General features: G+C 37.1%; 1 protein-coding gene across 1 annotated transcript; it reads left to right on the top strand.

The window, feature by feature from the left end:
* Positions 1 to 16,535: 16,535 nt before the first annotated feature.
* LOC107783460 (putative F-box protein At1g32420) lies at positions 16,536 to 17,576 on the top strand. The gene has a single exon (XM_016604433.1). The coding sequence runs from the start codon at positions 16,536 to 16,538 to the stop codon at positions 17,574 to 17,576; it is 1,041 nt and encodes a 346-aa protein (XP_016459919.1).
* Positions 17,577 to 27,329: the final 9,753 nt, after the last annotated feature.

Raw genomic sequence — 27,329 nt, 5'->3', positions numbered from 1 at the left:
CTTACATTACCTGTACGCAATATTAGAAACAACAACAATAATAGAAATAAATCAAGTAACTCATTTATAATAATTGAAGCTAACTCAGCAGTCATAACCAATTATAATTTCCATTAATTCAGTTGCAGCGTGCAACCCGCTCTCACAATATATTCATTTTTAATAAGTCTATTGCGGCGTGCAACCCGATCCTCCAATATAGACTTTAATTGAGTCTGTTGCGGCGTGCAACCCGATCCTCCAATATATTCATTATAATCAATTCTGTTGCAGCGTGAATCCCGATCCTCCAATATGAACTTTTAATAAGTCTGTTGCGACGTGCAACCCGATTCTCCAATATGGACTTTTAATAAGTCTGTTGCGGCGTGCAACCCGATCCTCCAATATATTCATTATAATCAATTCTGTTGCGGCGTGCAACCCGCTCCTCCAACATATTCATTTACCAATTCTTATAGAAGAAATTTCCCCAATAAATGTAACAATTAATATAAAATTATAAGACAACAAGCATACAATAATTATGATTTAATTATGAAATAAACAATGACAAATAGCAAATTATTATGAAAATCAAGTAGAAAATAGGCAGTTTAATATTTAATATGGTAAATGTCAAATAACAATTAAAACCTATAATTCAAATAGCATATAACAATTAAGGCACATAATTCAAATAGCATGTAACAATTAATGCAGGAATTCAAGAATTAATATTTGACAAAGAATAGGAGAGAAATAATTATTATAATAATTAATTTATGATTTAAAATAATTTATGATTTTTCAAGTAAGCAGGCAAACAATTAATTTGACGACGTATAGACACTCGTCACCTCGCCTATACGTCGTTCACATGCAATTCACATAACAAATAATTTAAGGGTTCTATTCCCTCAAGTCAAGGTTAACCCCGACACTTACCTCGCTTTGCAAATTCCAATCAATTATTCAACCACAACTTTTCCTTTTAAATTTGCCTCTGAAAGCTTCAAATCTATCCATAAACAATTCAATATATTCAATACTAATCATAGGAATTAATTCCATATGAATTTATACATTTTCCAGATAAAAATCCGAAATTTATTAAAATATTTGATAGTGGAACCCACGTCTCAAATTCCGAAAAAACTCATAAAATTCGAACACCCGTTCCGATACGAGTTCAACCATACAAAATTTGTCCAATTCCGAAATCAATTGGACCTTCAAATCTTAATTTTTTATTTTTAGAAGATTTTATAAAAATCTGATTTTTCTTCCATAAATTCACGGATTCATGATATAAATGAGTATGAAATCATGAAATATAATCAATATAGGATAAGGAACACTTACCCCAATATTTTCCTGTAAAAATCGCCCAAAAATCGCCTTACCCGAGCTCAAAAATGGAAAAGGGTTGAAAATGGGACGAATCCCATTTTCCAGAACTTAAGTTCTTTTTCTGGAACTTTTACCCTTCGCGAACGCGGTCAGTGCCTCGCGTTCGTGAAGCACAAATTCCTTCTGACCAATTTTATTCTTCGTGAACGCGAGGGCTACTTCGCGAATGCGAAGCTTGCCTGGCTTGGCCTTCATGAACGCGAGATGCCCTTCATGAACGCGCGATGCCCTTCGCGAACACGAGATGCCCTTCGTGAACGCGAAATGCCCTTCGCGAATGCGAAGGCCATTTTCCTGGCCAACCCCTTTCCCTTTGCGAACGCGGGGATTCGATCGCGAATGCGAAGCTTTGCACCTCAACTCTTCGTGAATGCGAAGCACAAAAAGTGCCAGTCCAAATTTCCTCTTGGCGAACGCGATACTCCCCTCGCGAATGCGAATAAGGAAACCAGAAGCAGATTTTTGCAGTTTTTCTTAAGTCCAATAATGATCCGTTAACCATCCGAAATCAACCCGAGCCCTCGGGGCTCCAAACCAAACATGAACCCAAGTCCTAAAACATCATACGAACTTGCTTGCGCGATCAAATCACCAAAATAACACCTAGAACTACGAATCGGACACCAACTCAAAGGAAGTTTTCAAGAAAACTTTAAAACTTATATTTTTATAACCGGACGTCCGAATCACGTCAAATCAACTCCGATTCTCACCAAATTTGGCAGACAAGTCATAAATATTATAGTGGACCTATACCAGGCTCCGAAACCAAAATACAGACCCGAAGTCAATAAATCCAACATCAATAATTTCTTAAAAATCATTAAGCTTTCAAGCTTTTAATTTTTCATCAAAATTCCATATCTCGGGCTAGGAGCCTCGAAATTCGATTCCGGGCATACGCCCAAGTCCCAAATCACGATACGGACCTACCGAAATTGTTAAAATATTGATCCGGGTCCGTTTACTTAAAATTTTGACCAAAGTTAACTCAGTTGAGTTTTTAAGCTCTATTTCACATAAGAACTTTTCGGAAAATTTTACGGATTGCGCACGCAAGTCGAGGAATGATAAATGGTGCTTTTCGAGGTTTTAGAACACAAAATTACTTATTAAATTTAAAGATGACATTTTAGGTCATCACAAGCTGCTTGGTCGTCGCAGTCCCTTGGAGTTTTTTCATTTCATTGTACTGTTAATTTTAATCAAACATTATTGTATATTCGGTCCTCGCGATTATTCCATGTATTCAGTTAGAGTTCGTGACTCAGTACTACCAGTCTTGGGAGGTTGTATATTGTAATTATTTCTGTTGTTAGTTTTAAAATAAAAAAAAATAGCTCCAAAAAATATAATTGAAATCGGCTTTCCTAGTCTTAGAGACTAGGTGCCATCACGACGCCTGTGGTGGGATTTTGGGTCGTGACAATTCATGCAGATTTTATTTCCGCAAAAAGTAATAGTTTTTTTCAATTAATTTACAAATATTAGTTATTTTCTAATTACCCGTCCAAAAACTGACGAGCTTATGCTATTTTGACTAAAATGGATCTTAACTTTAACTCAAGCCAAAAACTAGGTCGAGGTGAGGATTGCCCTTTTCTCTTTTGATCAGACAAAAACTTTCAACTCTGATCATTGCTATCACATAATAAGATTATAAAATGAAGAAGCAGTGCTAGTGATATTGGTTACAGAAAGTACCCAAACTGACATAAATAAGCAAAAAAAGGCCACAAATAAAAAATACACGGAAGATCGATTTCATTACTCAGATAATTATTTAACTACTTAAAATTACTTAGTTAAGTTATGTTTAATTTTTGTTTGTAACAGAAAAGTCACTTAACTATTTCTATAGCACTAAGGTCGCTCAATTAGATTTTTCAAACTTTCGCGACTATATACTTATTTTACCCTCTAAATTATCAATCTTTATTTTTAATGCTTTTTAATATTATAATAACTTTCCTTGTTTACTTTATATTAGGGACTTACATATAGAATAAATAAATTTTATTTACAAAGTAAAAAGGCAAAAATAGTTTTCAGGCATATATAATCTTGAAAAAAAATAATGGAGCAAACTTTTCAAGCATATATAATGTATTATAAATATACCTTTATTTTAAATAATTATATTTTAATATTATATGTATGGAATATATCCTTTAAAAGCTTTTATTCTCTTTCCTTTTCAATTGCGTAAAAACAATTTTGAATTTTATTTGTTATATCAAAATTATTGATACGAAAAAACTATTCTAATTAAATTTTTATTGTGCTCAATTATCTTATTCATCTTCAAGTGCTTAAACTCTTATTTTATAATTCAAACATAATTTTTAGTATAATATTTATATGATTTAAAAAAACATTACTCATCGAAATAAAGTTCAAGCGCAATACGTGTACGTTAAGACTAGTTAGATAACAATTAAATGGAAGGATAAAAGGATTGTGTTAGTTTCAGTAGCATTTGATAGATTGTGCCAAATTCGTCATAAAATCAGCCGCCCAATTATAATTTACCCGCTCCCAAGTTCAAATAATGCTTCATTAATACTAAAAATATTCTCTTACAATCTCCAAATTATATTTATGTTTTTTTTTATTCTGCTTATGTATATATGCCTGAAAACTATTTTTTTTACTTTATAAATAAGATTAGTTTTTTCTATAAATAAGTCTATTATATAAAGTAAAAAGAAAAAAATATGATAATATTAAAAAGTACTAAAAAATAAAAATTAATAATTTAGAGAGTAACGTAAGTATTTAGCCACTGAAAATTTGATAAATCTAATGACCTTCAGCGAGCATCAAATGATCTCTGATTTTAAACGGAAGCGCATACACACAGAGATAGCAAAATTGCAAGAGAATCGTATGGCAGCACAAGGCAACTCTGAGAACTCACAAACTCTTTGAAACGAATAAATGAAAGTTGCACTAGATTATAATTTACAGAGTAAGTTCACTTTTGCTATGTAGAGAAAAGTTTAACAAATTTATATACAACTTATTACAACAACAAAAATAAGGCGTTTTTAATTCTCAAGTCTGATTAAGAATCAGAAAAAGTTTATGTACATAAACTGGAAGGAGTTTGAAAAGCTTGAGAAAGCATGGGAGATGGAGAAGCGTGGACCTCCACGCTTTCTTCAAGCGAGTAAATAAATCTACATCGAATTTCGCCTTCCATAGGTCCTAGTGATAGCTCCAGAATGACCCTGATTGTTGCACTTTTCCTTTAGTGAGTGTACCATCCATAGGTCATTGTATCCAATAAGAAATACGAGATGGACAAGATTGGGCAAATCTTGGAGATATTTGAGTGGATCATCTGTTAAATGAGCCCACATGAAGTATATTTTGACCAAGGAATGAAGATCTTGAATCCAACTTGGAAACTTAACAATACGTCATGTCAAGTACATGCGCTGAAGAAGAGGTGGAGGAGAAGACATGTAAGAAACATCAAGGATCTCATGTTCTTCCACCGATTTAAGATTTAACGACTCAAGCTTCCGGAGCTTTTCAATTGATGACCACACTGTTGGGATTGGAGGTTGGTGAATGAAAAATGAAGGGAAAAAATGTGAAAGGGAAAGTGAGTTGTATTGGGAATAAACCCTTTATAGAAATAATATTCACAATAATAAAAGCGGAATAATCACGTAGCACTGATACGGTAATTAACAAGAATAAAAGAGTGACAACAACACCAAGATTTTTACGTGGAAACCTCTTTGAATAAGGAAAAAAACCACGGCCCCGAGACGGGCAACTAATATCACTTTAGCAAGTAATTTTATACTTTATAGGTCAGAGTAAAATACTCCAAAGACTACTACAACACTCAAAAGAAATAACCCTCTTTTGATATTCCCACCTCACTATAATATCGCTCACTCTCTATTTTTCTCACAGACTATTTTCTTATAGCTTGTCTATGAAACCTCACTCTTTCTTTCTCTCTTTGTTGGTGTGTCAAAATGAGAAGCTGAAGGCTTCTATTTATAGGAAGAAGTGTCGTAACCAAAACCAATTCTGGTAAAAAACGTGTGTCGGCGCGTTTCGATGCCTACCACCTATTTTGGCATCTTGGAGATTTTTCTTCTTCATTATGGGGATGGACCCCACAATCCTTTTCTTCTTTATTATGGGGATGGATCCAACAATCTCTTTTTTTCTTTATTTTATTTATGGGGATGGACCCCACAAATCTCCCTCTCCAGACCCATTCACCTAAAGGAGGTAACACTGGACTTCTAGCTTGAGTGCATGCCGACAAGTTCTTTGCACAATTCGAACTTGTCTCTAGGTACCACCTTGGTCAACATATCTGCGAGATTCTCACTTGTAGAAAGCTTCAAGACTTTTAGAGATTCATTCTCTACCATTTCTCGAATCTAGTGATATCTTACGTCGATATGTTTGGTCCTTGCATGGTACATGGAGTTCTTGCTAAGCTCTATTGCACTTTGACTGTCACAATAGACGACATACTCCTTCTGATGCAATCCAAACTCTTGAAGGAATCGTTTCAACCATATCATCTCCTTGCCAGCTTCAGTAGCGGCAATATACTCTACTTCGATTGTAGAGAGTGTGACACACTTCTGCAACTTCGACTACCATGATATAGCCCCCCCTGAAAATGTGAACAAATATCCAGTAGTGGATTTTTTATTATTAGTATCACCGACCATATCAACATCTGTGTATCCCTTCAAGATTGGATCAGATCCTCTAAAACACAAGCAATCTCATATAGTACCTCTTAGGTACCTGAGTATCTACTTGACTGCTTCCTAGTGTTCTTTTTCAGGATTTTCAAGAAACTTGATGACAACACCAACTGCATGGGCAATATCAGGTCTAGTGCATATATTGAATACATCATACTTCCGACGGCAGAGGAATAAAGAACTTTGGTCATGCTTTTCTTTTTCTCCATTGTTGTAGGACACATCTTCTTGCTTAACTTTAGCTGACTAGAAAGAGGTGTGCTGACTGGCTTAACATTCTTCATGTTGAAGTGTTCCAGTACACGTTCAATGTACTTCTCCTAGGACATCCTTAACTTTCTGTTTGTTCGCTCTCGAACTATCTTCATACCCAGAATTTGTTGTGCTAGGCCCAAGTCCTTCATATCAAATGACTTGGACAAATATCCCTTCAACTTTGCGATCAGCCCCTTACCTTTTCCTATAATTAACATGTCATCCACATACAACAACAATATAATAAAGTTATTCTCAGAAAATCTTTTGAAGTATACACATGGATCAAAATATGTCTTTGTGTAAGTTTGACTTTTCATGAATGAGTCAAACTTCTTGTACCACTGCCTTGGTGCCTACTTCAACCCATAAAGACTCTTATTCAGTTTGCACACCATGTGTTTTCTTTCAGCTACTTCAAATCCTTCTGGCTGCTCCATATAGATCTCCTCTTCCAAATCTCCGTGAATAAATGTAGTTTTCACGTCCAACTGCACCACTTCAAGATCTAGGCTAGCTGCTAAGCTCAAGATTGTTCGAATAGGTCATTTTGATAACAGGTGAGAAAATTTCGTCAAAATTAATACCTTTTTTCTGCTCGAAGCCTTTTACCACCAATCGAGTTTTGTATCTGACCAGCTTGCCATTTCTACCTTTCTTGAGTTTAAAGACTCATTTGCATTTGAGTCGTCTTTTTTACCCTTTGGAAGTTCAACCAACTTGTACATGACATTTTTCTATAGAGATTCCATCTCTTCTTGCATGGCTTTCATCCACTGGTTCTTTTTTGGATGGGACATCACCTCCATAAGACTTTCTGGCTCCCCTTCATCACTGATGAGGACATATTCTGTTGAAGGGTACTTGCATGACTCTACCCTTGGCCTCTCTGATCTCCTCACAGGTTGAGGTTGTTCTTCTTCCTGAGTAGGGTACTCCACTTGCTCGACATCATCATCAAGTTGCTCTCCCTGCTCAATAACCTCACTAGGTTGCTCCCCCTGCTCGACAACCTCGCCGGTCCTACTTTCTGCACTTGTGGGATTGTTAGAAGTAGAAGGAATAGTAACAATGTTAGGAATTATACCATTCTTGGCCTTCTCTGGCATATCATCAGCAGTTCCAACTTCACTTTCTCGGAAGACTACATCTCTGTTTCTGATGACCTTCTTCTTTACAGGATCCCACAATCTGTATCCGAACTCTTCATCTCCATATCCGATGAATATATAGGGAACAAATTTATCATCCACCTTTATTCTCTGCTCCTTCGGTACATATACAAAAGCTCTGCAACCGAACACCTTCAGATGTGAGTAGGACACCTCCTTGTTGGTCCAAACTCTCTGTGGGATGTCAAAGGCCAACGTAACTGATAGACTCCTATTAATCAAGTAACAGGCTGTCTGAACTGCTTCACCCCAGAATGACTTAGGCAGTTTAGCCATTCTGAGCATGCTTCTCACCTTCTCCACAATGGTGCGGTTCATCCTTTCGGCTACGCCATTGTGTTGTGGGATTCCAGGAACTGTCTTTTCATGTATGATCCCATGGCTCAAACAATACACTTCAAATTCCCTTGCAGTGTACTCACCTCCATTGTCACATCGGAGTCGCTTCAACTTTTGGCGTGTCTCCCTTTCCACCAGAGCATAAAATTTCTGGAAAACTTGAAACACCTGATCTTTGGTTTTCAAAATATAAACCCATAATTTTCGTGAAGCATCATCAATAAAAGTAACAAAGTATTTGTTACCGCACATCGATTCAATTTCCATTGGATCACAAATATCAAAATATACTAAATCAAGTATATTCAATTTTCTTTCAGACGATGTCTGAAATGAGACTCTATGCTGCTTACCAATTAAACAGTTATCACAAGGTTTTACTGTTGTACCTTTGGCATAAGAAATGAGTGATTTCTTGGAAAGAATCTTCAATTCCTTCTCGCTCATGTGACCCATTCGTTTGTACCATAAATCTGCAGAAATCTCATCTTGTGCCGCGTTCAATTCGCTTTGGCATATTTTTGCATTTGTCTCGTACAACGTGCCACGAGCAACTCCCTTTGAAATCACCAATGATCCCTTGGTGAGTCTCCACTTTTGATTTGTAAAATATTTCTCATATCCATCTCGGTCTAAAGCAATTCTCGAGATCAAGTTCATCCACAAATCAGGTATATGCCGCACGTCCTTTAGAGCCAATGTGGATCCGACATTTGTCTTGATACAAATGTCACCAATCCCCGCAATCTTTGAGTAACTTGTGTTACCCATTCTCAAAGTTCCAAAATCACCTGCTATATATCTGCAAAAAATTTCTCTTACCGGTGTGGCATGGTAAGATGTTGTATCAATCACCCATTCTGAATCTGGGCCTGACAAGTGCATGCATTCCTCTTCCTCATTTATGAAGAGGACAATATTATCATTGTTTTGCACTATGGCGGTTGTGTTGTCGTCATTCTTATGGACACTGCTTTCACCTTTGCCCTTCCTTGGATTTGGGCAATCTCTTTTAAAGTGACATGATTGATCACAATTGTAACAATTTCTGGCTCTTGATTTGGATCGGTTCTTAGACTTCCCACGAGTTCCGGAACATAGTTGCTTGAACTCCTTTGATAACTCCTGCCTCTACCTTCTGTGATGAGAGTCTGTCCTTGATTTTCAGGCTTCTTTCTCGTCTCCTCTTTAGTAGAACAGCCGATGTGACATCTTTTAACTCAATGGTAGTCTTACCATACATGATGGTTGTTGCCAGATTATCGTGCGAAGATGGCAATGAGTTCAACAACAAGATAGCTTTATCTTATTCCTCGATTTTCACTCTGAGATTGGCAAGGTGTGTGATTAGTCCTTTAAACACATTTAAATGTGACAAAAAATTCGTACCTTCACGCATGTATAGGGCGTATAGCTGCTTCTTCAGGTACAATTTATTTGTTAGCATTTTGGACATGTATTGGCTTTTCAACCTTGTTCAAATACCATGTGCGGTGTCTTCATCAATGATGTTATTTACCACATCATCTAATACGTGCAACCTGATTGCACTAGCAGCCCTTTCATCCAAGTCAGCCCAATCCTCAACTTTTATGGTATTAGGCATTTTGGCATCAGCATCTAGTACCTTGTGTAATCCTTGTTGGATGAGCAGATCCCTCATCCTTCTTTACCATGTTGAGAAACCGTTATCTCTGTTGGATTTTGCTACCTTGTACTTTACTTCGGATATATTTTTTCACCGAGTATAGTACTATCGATAGTGAATAGTTCTTATGTGAGCGAGCAGAACCTGTGCTATGATACCAGTTGTTGGGAATAAACCCCCTACAAAAATAATATTTACAGTAATAAAAGTGGAATAATCACGTAGCACCGAGATACGGTAATTAACAAGAATAAAAGAGTGACAATAACACCAAGATTTTTATGTGGAAAACCCTTTGAATAAGGCAAAAAACCACGGCCCCTAGACCACCAACTGATATCACTATAGCAAGAAATTTTATACTCTGTAGGTCCGAGTAAAATACTCCAAAGACCACTACAACACTCAAAATAAATAACCCTCTTTTGATATTCCCACCTCACGACAATATCGCCCACTCTTTATTTTTCTCACAGACTATTTTCTAATTTCTTGTCTGTGAAACCTCACTCTTTCTTTCTCTCTTTGTTGGTGTGTCAAAATAAGAAGCTGAAGGCTTCTATTTATAGGAAGAAGTGTCGTAACCAAAACCAATTTTGGTCAAAAACGTATTTCGGTGCCTACTACCTATTTTGGCATCTTGTATATTTTTCTTCTTCATTATGGGGATGGACCCCATAATCTTTTTCTTCTTCATCATGGGGATGGACGAGTTGTTCCCTTATGCTTTGGAAAGAGAAATTGTCCCTCATTGGTAGTAGAAAGAAAAGGGAATATCCTTATATTAAGAAAGCACTTCTCTTGGTGTTAAATGGGTTGGAAAGAAGGTAAGTCTCACATCGTCGTCGCTCGCTCGGCTTCGGCTTCCCGCCTGTTCCAACAGCCATGGTTGTTTTCAGAAATAGTGCTAGAAAATAGCTATAAATTCGCGTTGATCCCATAATTTTTCCTTACGAAATGTTCTGAACTACTTTTTATTCTTCTTCTTCTGCACAAATAAAATTCAGTATGATTTACAACCATTAAGTGGTTCGTAGTTCACCAGCATTTTAGGTACCGATACTCTGGTGAGTTAAATTGTTCTATCCTAGGAGGATAATATTCCAATACCTCGGGTACTTGAGGGAAATAATTTCCTTAAGGACACATCATGCATTTAGCGGGCTCGATTTTATTCCGAAAATTATTTTCTGATTTTGGTTTCTGACTATTTCCAGTTTCTGCCTTACTTCTGTTTTTCATTGTTTCTGTTTTGTGTTACAGAAACTTACTGTTTCATAATATTAGATTTAATATAGATTGATAACAATCTTAAGGAAATTATATTTATACTTTAATATGTAATCTGTTTTCTGGAGATTAAAACCTTTATGGTTTCTACTCCTTCTGATTTTTTTTTATTTCTGATTTGCAGATATAAAAACTTCATCGGAGTATTAAAATTCAGAAACGATTTGAAGAACATAAAAATTTCATTGTTTTCTTATGAAACAGTATATAAAAACTTTGGTTTTTGTTTATTAAATGTACTTTTATTATTAATGAAGTATTGTTACTGTTTTATTTTCTGCCATTAATTGAACTGTTCTGTTGTTGACAGTAAGAAATGACAATTGAAAATGAAAATCCTTCTGTAACTGTTGCGGCAACGACAATAGCCTCGTCAAGACGAACTGTTGTGCCACCGGCCAAAAAAAAAAACGAGGAAAGTTTCTAGAGCGAACTTCAAATGATGGCACCAAAGGGTGTTTCTTTTGCTTACCACACTTGGTATGCAGAAATTCACCAGTGAAGACCCTCCAATGCTTGCCGTCGACATGCCAAACAATGAAAAGTTTATGATTGTTGAAGCTTGGAAAAGACAGATTTTCTTTGCAAAGGCTACATCCTAAGTGCTTTGGATGATGATTTGTATAATGTCTACAGTGCTATGAATACTTCAAAAGAATTATGGGATGTACTTGAGAAGAAGTACAAGACTAAAGATGCGTGCTTGAACAAATTTGTGGTTGCCAAGTTTCTTGACAATAAAATGATAGATAGCAAAACAATTGAAACCCAAATTCAAGAGTTTCAACTTATTTTTCACGACTTTATTGCTGAAGGTATGGTAGTGAATGAAGCATTTTAAGTGGCTACAATAATTGAAAAGTTGGCTCCTTCGTGGAGAGACATAGGGTCTCCACTCTCTAGTCGCTTTTCCAACATAGGGTATCCACTCCCTAGTCTCTTTTCCAACATAGGGTCTCCACTCCCTAGTTGATGATTTTTAGACATAGGGTCTCCACTCCCTAGTCGCTTTTCCAATATAGGGTCTCCACTCCTTAGTTGATTTTATTTTAGACATAGGGTCTACACTCTCTAGTTGCCTTTTCCAACATAGGGTCTCCACTCCCTAGTTGATTTTATTTTAGACATAGGGTCTCCACTCCCTAGTCGCTTTTCCAACATAGGGTATCCACTCCCTAGTTGATTGATATTTTAGACATAGGGTCTCCACTCCCTAGTCTCTTTTCCAACATAGGGTCTCCACTCCCTAGTTGATGATTTTCCAACATAGGGTATCCACTCCCTAGTTGATGATACTTTAGACATAGGGTCTCCACTCCCTAGTCTCTTTTCAAACATAGTCCACTCCCTAGTTGATGATTTTCCAACATAGGGTCCTCACTCCCTAGTTGATGATTTTTAGACATAGGGTCTCCACTCCCTAGTTTCTTTTCCAACATAGGATCTCCACTCCCAAGTTGATATTTTTAGACATAGGGTCTCCACTCCCTAGTCGCTTTTGTAACATAGGGTCTCCACTCCCCAGTTGATGTTATTGTAGACATAGGGTCTTCACTCCCTAGTCGTCTTTTCCAACATAGGGTCTCCACTCCCTAGTTGATTTTATTTTCGACATAGGGTCTCCACTACCTAGTCACTTTTTCCAACATAGGGTCTCCACTCCCTAGTTGATTTGATCTTAAATGCAGGGTACACCATTCCCTGATATCTTTGCCAATATAGGGTATCCCATTCCCTCGCCATATTTTTCCAACATAAGGTACACCAATCCTTAGTTGAGACATCCTTTTGACAATAAAAGAACACAATCCAAAAAAAAAACATGACATTTTTAGGGTACACCACTTCCGACCTTTTATTGCTTTCAATTAAGAAGTAGTTTAGAATTTTGTTACAATAACTCACGAAATTTTCCTAGTGCAAACTGGGGGCAGAAAAATTTCGTTCGATTATTTGTTTTGGTGTCTGAGTAGGTTTTACCTCGAGGCACAGGGTTCGAGATGACCAAAAGAAGAAGTCTCAATTCAGAATAAAAGAAAAGTAAAAAATAAGTGAATCCAAAATGCAAAAGCAATTGAAAAGATGTGGAATGCTAAGACATGACTGAAGCCACGAGCATTGGAGTCCCGTTTTGATTAGAAGAAGCTATAGAACAATGAACTAGAACCTACAGCTAGCGAGTATCAAGGTTTAGATCAGAGTCTGTATGAAAAACCAGTCAAGACTCAAGATCAAGTTTCTGAAGACTCATAGATAGGAATCTTGTAACTCATAATTGATAGGCTTGTTTAGTTTCTTTTTTATTTTGATATAATAGCAGGACCGCGGACCGGAGCCTCGACGGAACCTCACTCGACTCCTCAACTCATCATTCCACCATTATCCTTGAACTACACGCGACCTGATTCCCCTATAACCCGGGATATGTAGGTTGTCCAAAACCAAGACTCGGTTGCACCCTATCTTTTATTTCTTTTCCTTTTGAATAATGGTTTGGTCAAAATATTAGTCACGTGGCTCACCTAGTCTTTGTCTGAAAACTCTTCATGTTTTCAAGCAAAGAGGGGCAGTTGTGAGCACCTAATTTTTGAAAACTCGGGCACCTTCTACTATGTAAATATTTTCAGAATTTAATATATATATATATATATATATATATATATATATATATATATATATATATATATATATATATATATATATATATATAGAGAGAGAGAGAGAGAGAGAGAGAGAGAGAGATAGAAAAATTATTAATAATTTAAAAGGTCAATTATTACTATTAGTATTATTTTTATTATTATTTTTATCTTTATTTTTAAATAAAATAAAATAAAAACCGAAAATAATTTTTTTTTTTTAAAATTTCGGATGGGAATTAAAAAATAGGAAAAGTAGAAATATAAAATTAAAAAGTAAAAGTAAAAGTAGGTAGAAATAATTTAATAAAAAAAATAAAAGAAAGTGGAAATTTAAAAAAAGAAAAGTAAAAGAATGTGGAAATTTAAAAAAAGAAAAGTAAAAGAATGTTGGAATTAAAAAATAAAAGTAAGGGTATCTGATTTTTTTTTTTTATAAAAAAAAGTAACAGTAAGTGGGAAATAAAAAAATAAAAATAAAATAAGTGGGAAATAAAAAAAGAAAAGTAAAAAATTGGGATTTTAAATATATTAAAAGTAAAAAAAAATGAAAAATTAAAAAATAAAAGTAAAGGAAAGTGGGGAATTATTTTTTTAAAAAAATAAGAAAAATGAAAAGTGGAAATTCTTTTTAATTAAAAATAAAAAATAAAAAATAAAAAACTGAAAATTTCGAAATTTTTTTCTATAAATAGAAGAGAAATGTGATGAAAAAAAGGGGGGAGAAGAGAAAGGAAAAAATAGGGAGGAAGGATTTGAGAAAAATTTATTTTCTTCTTCTAGGATAAGGAAATTTCTACTCGTATCATTCTTTCTTCGGCTTTCTTTCGAAAAATTCAGCAGCTTCACCACCCCAAAACCACCAACCCTTCACCACTTTTGAGCCATCATTAACCCCCCTCCCCCTCCCCCACAAAAAAAAGCTCCAAAAATAGCTACTAAATCGTCAGTTTTGCAAGGTCGATTGAGGTTGCAAGTTGAGATTTGCCGCTCGAGTTTTCCGTGGTCCGAAGGGTCCAGTTGAGAGCTATCCGATCATTGAGTGGTTGTAATTTAAATCCACAATCATCAATACAAAGGTTCACTTCTCTTTCTATTTTGTTTTTCTCATTAATGTTTTGGGTCACTCTGTTTTAATTTAACTTTGAGTATGATATGATCGAATTCGCATCTGAGTGTGCTAAGATTAATTTGTTCTCATGTTGAGTATTTGTTAAGATTAATTTATTGTCCTTTTTAGTAGTTTATATGGTTAATTTTATTGATGAATATGTATTAATTCGTTACTTTTCTTGTTTATTCAATTAAGTAATGGCTTTTCATTTTAGCATGCTTTAGTTTCATTTTGATCTCCTATCTTAGTGACTAAATTGGTCCTGCATGTATCTATCTATTCCTGCCATAAATTTAGTCTAGTTTCAAATATTGGTTAGCAGTAAAATTATAAGAGATTAGGTTGGGCCATGATTGGTGTAAGACTTTAATTAGACTTCCCTAGCGTATTTATGGGCTAATTGTTGCACATGACCAAAAACAAATAAACATTCACAAGCTAGCCAACTTTTTTCATAATTAATTTACTTCATTTTCTCCATAACAATATACATACCTCATGACCTTACAATAATGTCAAAATTAGTAATTGAATAATAGTCGAACACCGTAGCTTGATTTAGGCGCGATTAATAATAAATCATCGTGACTATGGGTACGGTTCTTGTAGCATATTCATGATACGTAAATCCCAACAAGTGCGCGTTTCACGCGACTTGACCATAACTTCAAATAATAATAAAAATAAACATGTTGTAAATCACGGGTGCGTTTCACGTGGCGCGGTTTGCAATGTGTACCAAAACGACAAGTGTGCGACATCGCGACTTATTCAAATAAATTCCATAAATATTAAAAATCGGTAAAAGACAAAAATGCACAATAGGTTTAAAACATGTAATAAATCAGATAATTACTCCAAGTAGTAATTGTTAAGCGACCGTGCTAAAACTACGAAACTCGAAAGTGCCTCACACCTTCTCCCAGGTTAACAGAATTCCTTACCCGGTCTTCTGTGTTCGCGGACCAAAAATAAGAGTTAAATTTCCTCGATTTGGGATTTTAAAATAAACCGGTGACTTGGGACACCATAAATTATTCCAAGTGGCGACTCTGAATTAAATAAATAATCTTATTTCGATTAATGTCACTTTAATTGGAAAAACTTCCCATATCCCCTATCCCCTCGGGAAAAAAGGAGGTGTGACAATACACATAATTAATCAATTTGTCAAATATTCTTTGGGACCCAAAAATATTGCATTGTGTGTTGGACATCATTTGCACAAGTTGTATCTCTTCTTTTACACCTAAGAGGTCAAGACTTTTTTGCCTATAAAAGGGAAGGCCATTAGTTCATTTTAGACACACCAACAAGACTTGTCTTCAATTCTTGTTTCTTCCTTTCTTCCTTTATTAAGAGTGTTTTGTATGAGAGTTAGTGTTGGGAAGCACTTGTGTGAACCCTTTCTTTGGAGTGATCTTGTGAGGTTATTCTCTTAGGGTATTTGGGATTAATTAGAGTGTTTGCTCTAATTTTGTACTCTCTTTTGCACTCTTATTGTTATAGTAAATTGCTCCTCTCCGCTTGTGGACATAGGTCACTTTGACCGAACCACGTTAAATTTGTGTCTTCTTCATCTACTTTAATTGTCATTGTTATCAACTTCCATTGTCTTTGTTATTGCAATTATACCGTTGTTTAGCTATATTCCGCACTACCCGGATTCCCGATCCTAACAATAGTATTTGTATTCTTGGTAGGTTATATTTGCGATATATTATGCACCCTATAATAGACAATAATTTCCCTTTTTCCGTTCTTCACAATCCTTTTCCAATAGATAATGAACCCTACCAACATAGCTTTTTGGCCGCCAGCAAAAACAAAGGGAATAACCTAAACAGTATACAAACCCCGACTCCAACTCAACCACACCTTTATGCTATCACTTTTCACATAATACCTTGATCTTTCCACAACCAAGTATACATGAAGAAAAAGAAGATTGTTGCCATTGGTAATTTATGTATTCCGCACGAGATGATCTTTGAAATTCTAAAACAGGTTCCTGCCAAGTCTCTAATGCGTTTTAGGTGTGTTTCGAAATCCTTTTGCTCCCTTATATCAGAACCCTTATTTATTGAAGCACATCAAAAGTTTTCCACGGCTCAATTTCATGTAAGTTGCTCATCTTTGACGACTAGCAAAGATGTCATTCAATACTTGAATCAGTCACGTTTCAGTAAGCTTCACTCTCTGGCATCTACCAATGGCCTAGTTTGTCTATGGAACTTTGATGGAGATGTTGCTGTTAGTAATCCTTTTACACAAGAACATATCTTTCTTCCTTATCAACAATCTTCAATCACTTGTTGCTCCCTGGGTTTTGATTCCACCACCAAGAAATATAAAGTAATCAAGGCACAGTATTTGCTAGATGATCGAGATTCAGGTAAAGTGAGATATTGGATTTACACTATCGGGGTGGACAAATTGTGGAGGGAAATTCCTGACTGCGCCAACATTTTCCCTGCATACAGTTTTGTTTATATTGATGGAGTCACGTATTGTGTAAATAGGCTTTCAGAGTCTTACAATATAGCTGCATTCAGTGTTAAAAATGAAAAGTTAATTAGAATGATCTTGTCGCCTGATGGGGTATGGGCTTCAAAATCTCCACCAAATATAGTAGAAATAAACGGACAAGTTGCACTTGTAGATCAAAGCAATTCTGGAGGCAAGGTTAGTTTGTATGTTCTCAATGGTACTGGTGAAACTGAGACATGGGTGAAGCATATAATTGCGCTACCATCAGAGTTGATAAACACGAAATATTTGCCTTTATTTAAAACCAACCCCAAGGGAGAGATTGCATTGCCTTTATGTACTGTTTTGGACATGTTCTTATATGACATTGCAAAGAAAGATTGGAGAAAAGTTGATATACATGAAATTTATGAACGAGTACACCGTGTGAGTTGGGTTGGTGTTTTGCTAAATCTTGTGGAGAATATTTGGTCCTTGAAATAACTACTACTGCTGTTGGATGGTTCAGGAGCCTAGCTAGTTAGTCTTTTTATGATTCAGAATGTATTAAAAAATATAAATGATAATTTTTTCTTGAGTGTATCTTATCTTGATCAGATGCATTAATATGATTTTTTATGTCTCCATTTTAAAAGCTTTTTACTCTTCCAAGAAAATTGTTTATCACAAATATATCTATGTAGCCTTCTTTCAGCATCCATAAAATTTGTTGTAAAGGAAATTGTTGTTTCTTCTACCCCCTTCATATTAATTTATATACTTTTGTTTCTTTCATTTCCTTCTTTTAGACACTCTAAGTTGTTTGACATAATCCGTTATATACAATTTTACCACTTTCAAGAATTTAAATCCTCAAACTATTAAAAGATTTTAAACTTTAATGTGATATTTCAGGGTTTTAGCCTAGCCTTTGTGACTGAATTAACAAGATAATGCCGAATAGAATATTGGAAAAACATGTTATATAGAGATTGATGGCTCAATTAGTCAGTAGACATAATGTCTTTGATATTGATTTGCCACAGCAGTGGACTTTGATATTGAATTGCCAGAGATACAAAGACAAACCAATACAATAGTTATTTTTATGCACAGGATGAGGGGTGGTAATGATTTTTGCTAGTGCATCTATATGGAGTGGAGAAAATATAATGGTTCCACGAATAAGCATGATATCCAAGAAGTTGTAGGTCTCTTGATACGATAAGTATCATTCATGTGATTTTAGATGTATTTTGTTTTTAAGGGTGCACTTCAATTAAATTCATTAATCGTTATTTAATGCGAGCATGGAATTCATCTCCAATGTTAGAAACATTATTAAACTGACACCAGAAAATTTCAAGCAGAGCAACTTTACATCTTGTTTAGATGGTTGTTATGTATCATTTCAAAATATATCGTATAGTATTGTATTGTGTTGTATTATATCGTTTTGATGTATATAATATTTGGATAGGTTATAGCGTTTGTCGTCGTTTCATAATGTCATGCACCAATAGTATGATACCAAATCGTTCGTTTCTTAAAGTGGCATTTTTCATCGTTACGTAACGATTTAACGATACGATACAATAGAATTTAAGTAACAATCAAAACAAATATTGCGTTTAATTAAAGTAACAATATGATATAATTGATTACCCTTAAAATTGATAACAAATGAATTTATACGCGGTTTTAAAGATATGTGGATTGATTCAATACAAATAATCAAGAACGTTAGATAAATGAGCTAAAAATACAATGGATAATCAAACCTGTCGTAACACTATGGCCTAGCTTGAACTTGGATTGGAAAATAGTTTCTGCCCTTGGTTGGATCTTAGGTTCAAAGTCAATCAAAAACGAAGAACAAAGTAAAGTAAAGACCTTTTAGTAGCTAGAGAACAGAGAAATAATTTTGTATTGCCTTGGTATGCATGTTACAATGTCCTATCAAAGAAAAAACTTCCCCTTTATATAGTAGGAGAGTTTCACTCCTATTACAGTTCTAAAAAAGATAAAAATCCTCCATTCTTGCCAATTAATGATCTGCTACCGAAGTCGGGCGAGATCTGCGTCGTGATATCCTGTAGGGTTCGGATATCACGACCCTCTGTTAGTCACGTGCAACCGTTGTCGTGCTTTTCGAGGTATCGGAGCTCGTTCCGAGTTCGAAAAAGTGTTGTCTTATTAGGCACGATGGTGAACACTCCGTTCGGGCCTTAGTACGAGAAGTCCCCTGCTTCGATTACGATCCCATGCAGTCACGTCTTTGCTTTGTTTGACCCAACGAGAAATCGGGGTATACGTTACCCCTGGTTTAACCCGTATACAGATAGTCCCCTCATTTTCATAGAGTAAGTTTACCGAAACGATGGGAGACGATAGATGAACCCTGGTTCCTTCCTTTGCACGTTACAACCGAGATGACGAATAAGCAGAAATATCCCATCAATCGTGTCGTTCTGACTTCGGACACGTGTCATTCATCGGCTAGTTTCCTTCGAATGCAAAACGTCACATATTTTCCCTATAAAAGCTTCGCCCCCCTTCACTTTCTGATCTTAGCTTCTACCTTCGAGCTCTACAAAGTTTTTTTGACTTTCTCAAATTTTCATACCTTGTTTCTCGAACCATCATATCTTCATCTTCCACCTCCAAACCTTCCCACATTTTCTTAGATTTCATCCTAGAACCTCATATCTTCACTTCTAAACTTCAAATCTTCATACATTTCCCAGATTTAAGATGGCCAAGACTTCCAAGTCTGTACCACAACAAATGACCCCTTCATCTTCTCACCCGACCGCAGACGCTGAGGTGGATGCTCCCGATGCGCTCCCCGAGCCTCCTATGAAAAGATTTATACATGGGAGTTGATCCATCGAGGATGACTTCAAAGTTGATAAGGCCTCCGTCAAACAAGATCAGAGCGAAGGAGCATGGAGATATATATGCTCCGTTACTGAAGATACCCTTCCCATAGCCAAGAGGACTGTATATGGGAACGAAAAGACGTGGTTATCCCTGGGCTTGAGGACGACATTACCACCCACGTGGAGGGGTATTTAAGTGCTTAAACTTATCCTTTTACGTTGGGCCTGGTTGACCCGGTGTTCCTGGACTTTTGCAAGAGGTACGAAGTGTGCCTCAGGCAAATCCACCCGTCTTTCTGGAAGATCGTGGTCCTCTTACCCCACTTTATGAAAAACACTAAATCTTCTCGGTTTAACCTCGACCACCTACTCCGTCTGTACAGTCCCCAAATATTTTGAGGGGGACTAATCAAGCTCGCTCGCCGAGCCAGCAAGGCCTCTTTTTCGAGCATCGACGAAGATCGAGACCGAGGATGTCAGGGAAGTTTTATTCAATCGAAGACTTGGTCCCTCCCGAGTTCCTGCCATTCCCCGAGAAATGGAACACATCTCGTAAGTATAGACTTTACCTAAGAGTCAATTTCCCTTCATTTCTTCTCTCATCGACAATATTTGTGGTCGTGCAGCTGTTGCTCGGGTTCCTAATACGGTCCCTCGGCTCAAGGAGTGGATCGAAGGGATCTGCCAGCAGATGTCATACTACGATCGCTTCGTGGCGCAAACTTTCGAAGGGCCGATGGGAGGCTCATTCTCATGGTGAGTCGTTCTCCTGGATAGTTATTACTATGCCCTAAGCTTACATGATGTTGATCTTCTCTTTTCCCTTGTAGGTTTGCCTAAGACCACCCAGTTTAGACTTCTGGATGGTGATGAGGACCCGTCCTTACCCAACGAATCCTCCGTCTTGGGACAACCCCGGTTTGTTACAGAGAAGAAGAAGAGGAAAAAAAATCCTCGGGCTCAGAGGGGCCCGAGGTAAAGATAAAAAAGTGGGCGGCCACCCGGGCTCGCAAGCCCAAGAAGAATACTGAGTCTCAGGTACCGGACTCTGATTTGCTTTACCGACTCAGGGATGATCCTGAAGAAGTGACATTTTTGTCGCTCATGGATCGACCGCTACCGGGGAACAGGCGGCGACCGAGGTAAGGGGCCACGATGCCGATCCCCTTTTGACTCAAGAGGCTAAGATGGAGACGGGAGTTATGACCTCCCGAGAAGTCATTCCTATTCCGAAGGAGGCGAATGGTGTGATACACATTGTCGAGACTCCATCCTATACCGAGTCCTTGCTCAAAGAGGCCCAAGCGGGCAAAGAAAAATCAAGCGAAGGAGCTCAGGGTGCGGAGGATCCTCTTCACTCCTTATTCGATGGAATGTATATGTCTATATTAGAAGATTTCTCCGAGCTTGGCCACCTAGAGATACCGAAGATGGGCGTGCCTTTGGGAGATGACGGGCCGAGCACGAGTCCAAGATTAGTGAAGCAATTTTCGGTGCCGAGTGTGGACCCCGAGTGCAAGAGGACGGTTGTCCTCACAGTCATCCGCTCCTAAAGGTGTAGCCAGTTACCTCTGATGCCTGGTGACTGAGAAGGACCAAACAAAGATGAATGAGGTAGGAACGTCGAGTCTTTTCAACGAGGCACAACAGACGCTGAACTGAGTAAGGTTCTAACACCTTCAAACTCCCCTTATGAATCATTTAAATTTTCCTTTGATGTCTCTTACTTAATTCCATTGCTTTATAGGCTCCAGTTCTTTACCACGAGAGTTTCCTTCGATACCGCTTGGAAACCAGCCAGCTAGTGTTCGAGCTCAAGGAGCAAGTCTGAAACACTGACATGTACAGGGTTCTAAGTGAGCAATAGGATGCGTCCCTTAAAGACCTCCCGATTCTCCTAGCCGAGCTAAAAAAAACTCGGAAGGAAGCCTCGACCCTAAAACGTGAACACACCGACCTGGTTTAAAAGGTAAAGGTCTTTGAAGATAAGAACGAGTAGCTAGCCGCAATGACTAACAACACAACTTCACAGGTCTAACAGAAGATGCATCAGATCGACTAGCTGTGGGTCGAAATGGACGAGGTGAAGGCCCAGACCGAAGTGTGGAAGGGCAGGATGGACCGAATGGCCTCGGAGAAGAAGGCTGCGAGGGCGGAGCTGGCATCGGTAGAGAACCAACTTCGGGTAGCGAAAGATAAAGCTGATAAATGGTCTCAGCTGAATGACGATCTTCGAGTACATGTGAGCTCGATTGTCGCAGAGCGGGATGCTCTCTGTATGGAATTTGAGGCACTGAAGTCAAAGTTGGACATAACTTTCGCTGATGTCGAAGAAATAGTAGCCCAATACAAGGCCGATGTGGAGGCAATCAAGGTTCGCCTAAAGACAAAGGCTGAATACATGAAGCGGCTGTCCCGAAAGGAGACCCTCAAGGAGATACACAACCGAGGCTTTGACTTAACGACCGAGATCGAGGAAGCGAAGAAACTCGAAGTTGAAGCGAATGAGCTTTTCGATCCTGAAGGTGTCGAGGGTTCTGAAGGCTCCGACGGTTCTGGCAATGAGTCGGGCCCCGGTGAAGACCAGGCGTAGATGCCTTAGTGTTTTTTTTAGTTTTTGTCTCATGTGTTTGTTTTCTTTTGTTTTGAGGCCGTTATGTGGATACTTTGTAAATATATTTCGGAATATATATATATGAAATCTTTCCTTTTTGGAAATATCGTATCTTTACTTTTCTAGCATCTTTTATAATTTCTATTCATGTAATATTTTTGATGCCTTAGTATAGAATCAAATGTAGTTACATGTCGTTTATTTTTCGGGGTTCCGAAAATAACCAAACTTCAATACAACTTTGTTTGAAGTTTTGAGACTTTGGTGTGACTGGTTTCAAGATGCTTAAGTGATTTTAGACGATACTTTTGTCGAGGGTAACCTTTTTGCAGGTTTCAAGTTTTTATAAAGGCCTTACCTTTTGATTACGATCTTCGGACATCTTCGAGCCATTTTTAGGTGGCCTTAACCTTTTTTATTTGGGAACCGCCTAATAGGTTTGGTGCCTCCGGGATTTGTTAGCTCGGGTTGTCCAAACATTTTTTGGACAACAGTCCCCGAGTAGGGGTAGCCCGTGGGATCTTAAGATCCGTATTTTAATAGGGAAGAAAATGTGTAATAGCTAGGCAGAACCTTCTTTCATTTTAATGTGTAAAGTACATGATCGAAAGCGCGTAAAAGCTTGTATCATGGCTAAAGTAGACTATGTGAGCACGGTTCATACGACCATTTGGCCCTTACAGTGAATCCTAAGCACCAAGCCTTAGCTTCTAGCATACGAAGTTTTCCCGTTTTCCTTGCTAAAAATCTTAATCCGAGGGTAATGGCCCCCAGTATTCGAGGTGGAGATTGAGAGGAATCGAATACTGTTTACATGAATTGAACGATCATTGACTCTGGTTTAAGACCGGTCTTTGAATCTAAGTTAGCACGTTTTACTGTTTTCTCGTTAAAAACCGTGCCGAAAAACCCATTTTGGGACAAAACCGGTTCAAGGAAAAAAGAGTGCAACGCGTGCTTTCAGACCTAATAGCCACATCAATCCTTGGACATTGCCTGCAAGTGTTAGTCCGATTCATAAAATTATTAAAGAGTAATTGAGATCGTACCTTAGCAGTAGTATCTTTTTAAGTGTGTCACATTCCAGTTGTTCGGTAGTTACTCACCATTTCCCGCTTCGAGTTTGTATGTGCCTTTGCCGGTAATTCCAACGACTCGATATGGTCCTTCCCAATTCGCTCCCAGCTTCCCCTCGTTCGGGTTCCGTGTGTAATGTTACTTTTCTCAACACCAAGTACCCGATATTGAAGTGTCGGAGGTTGGATCTTCGGTTGCAGAATCTTTCTATCCGTTGTTTCTGGGCGGCCAACCAGACTAAAGCGGCCTCACGCCTTTCATCCAATAATTCTAGGCTCGTGATCATGGCCTCGCCATTTGACTCTTCAGTCGCATATATTGGAACCTGAGGCTCGGTTCGCCCACTTCGACTGGTATTAAGAATTCGGCCGCGTAGACCAACGAAAACGGAGTGGCCCCAGTACTAGACTTTGATTTCGTACGATATGCCCACAGGACTTCGGGCAAGATTTCCTTCCATTTTCCTTTGACATCGGTCAACCTCTTTTTCATGTTTTGAATTATGGTCTTGTTTGTTGATTTCGCTTGTCAGTTCCCACTAGGGTTGTAAGGTGTTGATAGTATCTTCTTAATCTTGTGATCTTTGAAGAATTTATTTACCTTGCTGCCTATGAATTGTTTCCCATTATCGCAAACGATCTCGGCCGGTATCCTGAATCGACACATTATGTGGTCCCAAATGAAGTCAATGACTTCTTTTTCCCGGACTTTCTCGAACGCTTGAGCTTCAACCCATTTGAAAAAATAATCGGTCATGAATAGTATGAATTGAGCCTTACCGGCTGCCCACGGCAGGGGACCGGCGATCACTACAAGAAAAATAGTTATTAGCGACGAGGAAAATAGTCCCTAGAAGTTGAAATCCGGTCCCAAAAGGTCAATAGCGACCAACAAAACCTGGTCGCTTCCTGTTGCTAAAGGCTCTACCGCTAAAAGTCAATTGCGACGAGATATGGCGACTGGTCCCAAAAACGATTTAACGGCTGACAAAATTCTAGTCCTTAAAAAGGCCTCAAGGACCATACTTTCTGGTCCTTAAACAAGATCACTGACCAGCTTCTATTGATTCTAGAAGATCTTTAAGGACCAAAAATCTGGTCGTTAAATATCTGTAAGGACAAGAGTACCACTGATTATTTCTATTGTCCAAAAATGTGTTAAAATGAATATACAATCCTTTCTTGTCCTATAAACTATACAATTTGTTGAAAATCAAATGCATATAGACATTGTCGATAACGTCTCCTTTCATACACATTTTGTAATTCATTACAAAGAAAAGGATTCACATTCCATTAGTTGCAGAGTATGGCAATGTTATACAAATTCATGTAATCGTTTACACAATCTTTTAATAAAATAGCTGCAACCTGCCAAATAATATTTTAAAAAAATTCTAATAACCCAAACCTATAAACTCGTTAGCTCGAATGGAGCCTATGAAACCCGCATCTTAGACTTGTAAACTCTCGTCTGGAAATCCTGTAAAATATATAAAACAAATGCTCCTAAGAATAAACTTTAAAGATCAACAAATCATTGGTTATTTTACTTTTAATATAACAGAGATTTAGCCACTCACCTAAAATTCAAATTTGAACAAATGTAAAACAAATACTTGAAGTGAATTTTGTAAAACATAGGAAGTATAGGTAAACATTACACAGGTAGAATATAATAACCTACTGTCCTTACATTCTTTTCTTGAAAAGTACAAGGTTCAATCAAAGTCAATCAAGCTAAACAATGTCTACCTATACTTTTAAGCATGCCTCTTACATTTTCTGTAAATATGGGAACATGCATCTAGTCAACCGAAGAAGCACACATAATGGCATTTTGCATTCAACAGACCAGTCAAGAAGTCATCAATATAGTTTTTAGCAGGAAGTGGTTTAAATATAACTAATTCACCTAACTTATTATTTTTCTTTTCGAATTTTTGGACACTCCCCCTAACTAGCCTCTCGCATCTATTCTATGTGTAAGAGTATGTTTTATCAACAAAATAAGTCCATACAAACCATTAAGCGCTCAATCCAACACCAATAATGCATTAAATATTTTCGGGGCCATGCATTCTCTTCATACTCTAACTAAAAAGATTTAGAAAAAAACTAATATCGTACTCTAACAGATTCATCAAATGCTGACAGTGAAACTAAAGGACATAACTGATTTTATCAATATTACATAAAGAGCAAAAGATGTGGCTAGACCAACACTTTTATGAAAAGTAAATTGAGTGAAAATAGGGTCATTCTTTACACAAATACAAGAGCCAAAGGCCTGAAATCTACAAACGCCTAAGTCTATTATGCAAATCCAATTAGACAAATAGAGGCAACAAGTTGTATATTAGAAAACAAACAGTCCTAGGCTATATTGAACAACGAACATGAATATTCTGTCAAGAACCAAAAACGAGAAAAAAAAAATTTCTAGCTAAGTCAACTTTTAAGAATATCACAATCTTCTTAATTATACCGCAGTTAAAGACACAGAAAACTACGTTTCTTCTTTGTACTAGAATCTTTCAAATTATTTATGAAGACTTCTAAACCCCTTGAGTCAAAACAAAGCATGTTTAAAGGTGACATATGAAGGAATACATACATCATTTGCCACTTTGAACACTTTACAAATTAAAAACATATTGTGTACATATTTATCATATTTTCATACAAATAGGTGAGAGCATACAAGTAAACATAAGAGCATCTTAGACGTGCTACAGGATCATCTAGCCATATAAATTTGAAACATGATTTATTACCATGACAGAAACACTGAGCATGTCGCAGTAAAATAGATTATGAAATATGTGGACAACTTATTCATCTTGCCACTAAAATGCATAAAGCCATGGAAACCACTTTTAATGCCTACTGGGTTCCTCAAACTTAATCTTATCAAACAAAGATTGATTTAACAAATTGCATATTTGTAATACTTAGAAAGTGAGTCTAGACAAGGACCAAGAGCATGTGGCTAAAGTGTTAAACTTGTACAAATATGATTCAAGCAAAATTTTAATTTTTTTCGTGGCACATCACACTAAATAATACAAAATTCCTTAACAGAGTCAACATATATTTCCTTTTATCAATAGACAGCCAAACCTAAATCTAGAGACCTTTAAACATGATCCTCAAATGCAGGATTCAGTAGTTAGGCAAACATGATCCTCAAATCTAGAGACCTTTTACACTAAACATGGTTTTGTCGAAACATAAGAAAGGAATTTATGAATATCATTTTTTGAGAACCAGGTAGTCATTAAACATCATAACCAAGTCATACAGACAATCACAAATTGCACACCGAACAACATAGTTATGGCAAAAGTATGAGGGGAAAACACAATACCTTTTATGCATAAACAGGAGTCAATGAGCTGTGTAATCAAACACAAATGGGCTTGTACAAATGCTTTTTGATGCAACATAATAGCTTCGGTCTGTTAGATATGGAACCAATCGAGAAAAACTCGTACGAGCTAAGCACTCGAGTATTGTATCCCAACACAATAGAGCATGTTCAAAGGGGCTCTAAAGCCCTCAATTCAAGTCAATAGTGTATATAGGGTTGTAAGCTCTGCTTGTAAGTTTTGTTTCTTTAGAAAACTAGAAAATGAGGCGAAAGTCACCCCCTATAGAATCTCAGACAAACAGTAGCAGGTGT

Source organism: Nicotiana tabacum, chromosome 21 (assembly GCF_000715075.1).
Source record: "Nicotiana tabacum cultivar K326 chromosome 21, ASM71507v2, whole genome shotgun sequence".
Taxonomy (NCBI): Eukaryota; Viridiplantae; Streptophyta; class Magnoliopsida; order Solanales; family Solanaceae; genus Nicotiana; species Nicotiana tabacum.
Note: the sequence above shows the minus strand (reverse complement) of the source record. Positions and strands in the feature narration are given on the sequence as shown.